The 1,955-nt window shown below is 43.3% G+C and overlaps 1 protein-coding gene across 1 annotated transcript in view; it reads right to left on the reverse strand.

Annotated features, from left to right (window-relative positions):
- The window catches only part of LOC128882169 (dynein axonemal heavy chain 5), a 26,823-nt gene that overhangs the window by 10,984 nt on the left and 13,884 nt on the right, over nt 1–1,955 (reverse strand). The window contains exons 23-24 of the mRNA XM_054133743.1: nt 1,354–1,720; nt 408–602 (exon numbers count right to left, since the gene is read on the reverse strand). Coding sequence (XP_053989718.1) covers nt 408–602; nt 1,354–1,720 — 562 coding nt within the window. The remainder of the gene's footprint in view (nt 1–407; nt 603–1,353; nt 1,721–1,955) is intronic.

Consider the following 1,955-nt stretch of genomic DNA (forward strand, 5'->3'; position numbering starts at 1 on the left):
TGAACCTTCGCAGAGCAACGAAACACGAACTCTTAAACCAGCGACTGGCTTGCAACAGAACATTGTAACGTAACGCGAGTATTCGCTTAGTTTGGCGGACTGGCGAGCGACGAACCGAGCCGTTCTTGCGCTCGGTTCGCGCTCTCGCGTGCTCCACTGGTCTGTCGGTTTTTTGACGAACCTCTTTGATCGTCTACTTTTCACAGAATTGAGTAGGAAGCATTGAGAGAGAATTCAGCCGAAAGTTCGAAGCGAGTATTCGTGATTTCAAGAAGGACCTCGTATTGTAATGTAACGTTGGTGTCGAACCGTAAAATTCCTGCCGAGCAGTTACATCACAGCGTTCTGTTGCAAGTCAGTCACCGGCTGTAAGGAAACGGTGATTCGTGGATTCGCGTGCAAATCACCTGTTTGGTGAGCTGTTCTTCGCAGAGCTTGTACAACGTGTAGAATTTTCGCGCTAGCGTGATGTTCTCCAGGAAACCGCAGCTGGCCAATTTCACGCGGATAATGATTTGTCTATCGGGGACCATCATGGCGACGGTACGAAATTGTATTTTCAGGTTTTCGGGTAGCTCCTTCCTACCCGCGTATCCGGGATTCTACGAATGTATCGAAACGAAAAAATGTTCTTTTAATTGCAATTCACCCTACGATTTATATCAGGTTGTCCCAAAAGTTTCATTCGCTGTATTAAGAAGTAATACGTGCGCAATAGTTTATGTTTCATGTTACATCACTGAATTGTGCACGACTCGTTTTGCTCCATTCCTGTTACAACATGAATATATATGAAATTAGATTGTCTATTTATATAAACACGATCACATTAAGTAATTGAGTGCAACTCTCGAAAGAAGCTTTCGGGACAACCTAATATTTAACATTAAGTTACATGCATACGTATGGTATTGCACAACTAAAATAAAGAGGAAGTCGCGTTAAATGTTATTTAGAATTCGATGATTTATTTTTGTAACCCTTTGCACTCGAGGCCTTTTTTCTGGTATCTGTCAGCAACTCGAGATGCTTTCTTAGCATTCTATTGTCACGATTGCTAAGCTTAGATTTACTTCGAAAATGATAACTCTGATTCGAGATTTGAAAATCTGGTCACCTTTGCCCCAACGATAACCATTTTATTGACACTTCGAGGTCCAAAGAAATCGAACCTGAAGGAAACCCAGTGGTGAGACTGAGAGTCACCAGTCGAGTGCAAAGGGTCCTCAATCACTCTAATGTTGTGTGAAATAATAAATGATAACAAATAACGAAGTTTCCTTTCCGTTCACTTCATTTTCAAATATTATTACCCAATTGCTCCAAGTAGAAAGTGTTTATAGTTATCTTTACCATGGTTATGAATATCCCGAGCTCGGGACACATGTCTATCAGATCGCCGTCGGTGAAAACGAACTGCTTTTTCTTCTCCTTCTTCGCTGCGAGAACGACAGCGACCTGCTGAGCAGCAACAGACAGAACTGGCAGTTCGATTCTGTTGAACTCGTCGAAGCAACCCCAAGAACCACTCTGCGCCAGGCCTTTGTAAATTCGTCCCAAGCCTCTGTAATCCATCTGATCGGAACAGTTGAAGACCACCACGTACTTGGCCAAGGTTTTGCCCATGTCTTTCACCGTTTCCGTTTTCCCGGTGCCAGCTGGTCCACAGGGTGAACCACCCATCGACATCGACAATGCTTGGGCGAGGGTTATGTAACACCTGAGGAGATAAACGATTCGAGGAATATTGACAACAAATTGTTGATAGTTTTATGCATTTATGAAGGATGAGTTTAGTGGTGTTCAGAGTGCATGCAGCGCGAATGGAAAGACTTCAGAATGTCCTAATGTTTTATATTAAAACATAAGAAGCGCGGAAACGGTTCGTCAAGGAACAATCGGAAGACGACAGTCAGTCGATCGCGAGCAACCGAGAAACACCGTTATTTTATTCC

This window comes from Hylaeus volcanicus, unplaced genomic scaffold (assembly GCF_026283585.1).
Source record: "Hylaeus volcanicus isolate JK05 unplaced genomic scaffold, UHH_iyHylVolc1.0_haploid 12258___fragment_2___debris, whole genome shotgun sequence".
Lineage (NCBI taxonomy): Eukaryota > Metazoa > Arthropoda > Insecta > Hymenoptera > Colletidae > Hylaeus > Hylaeus volcanicus.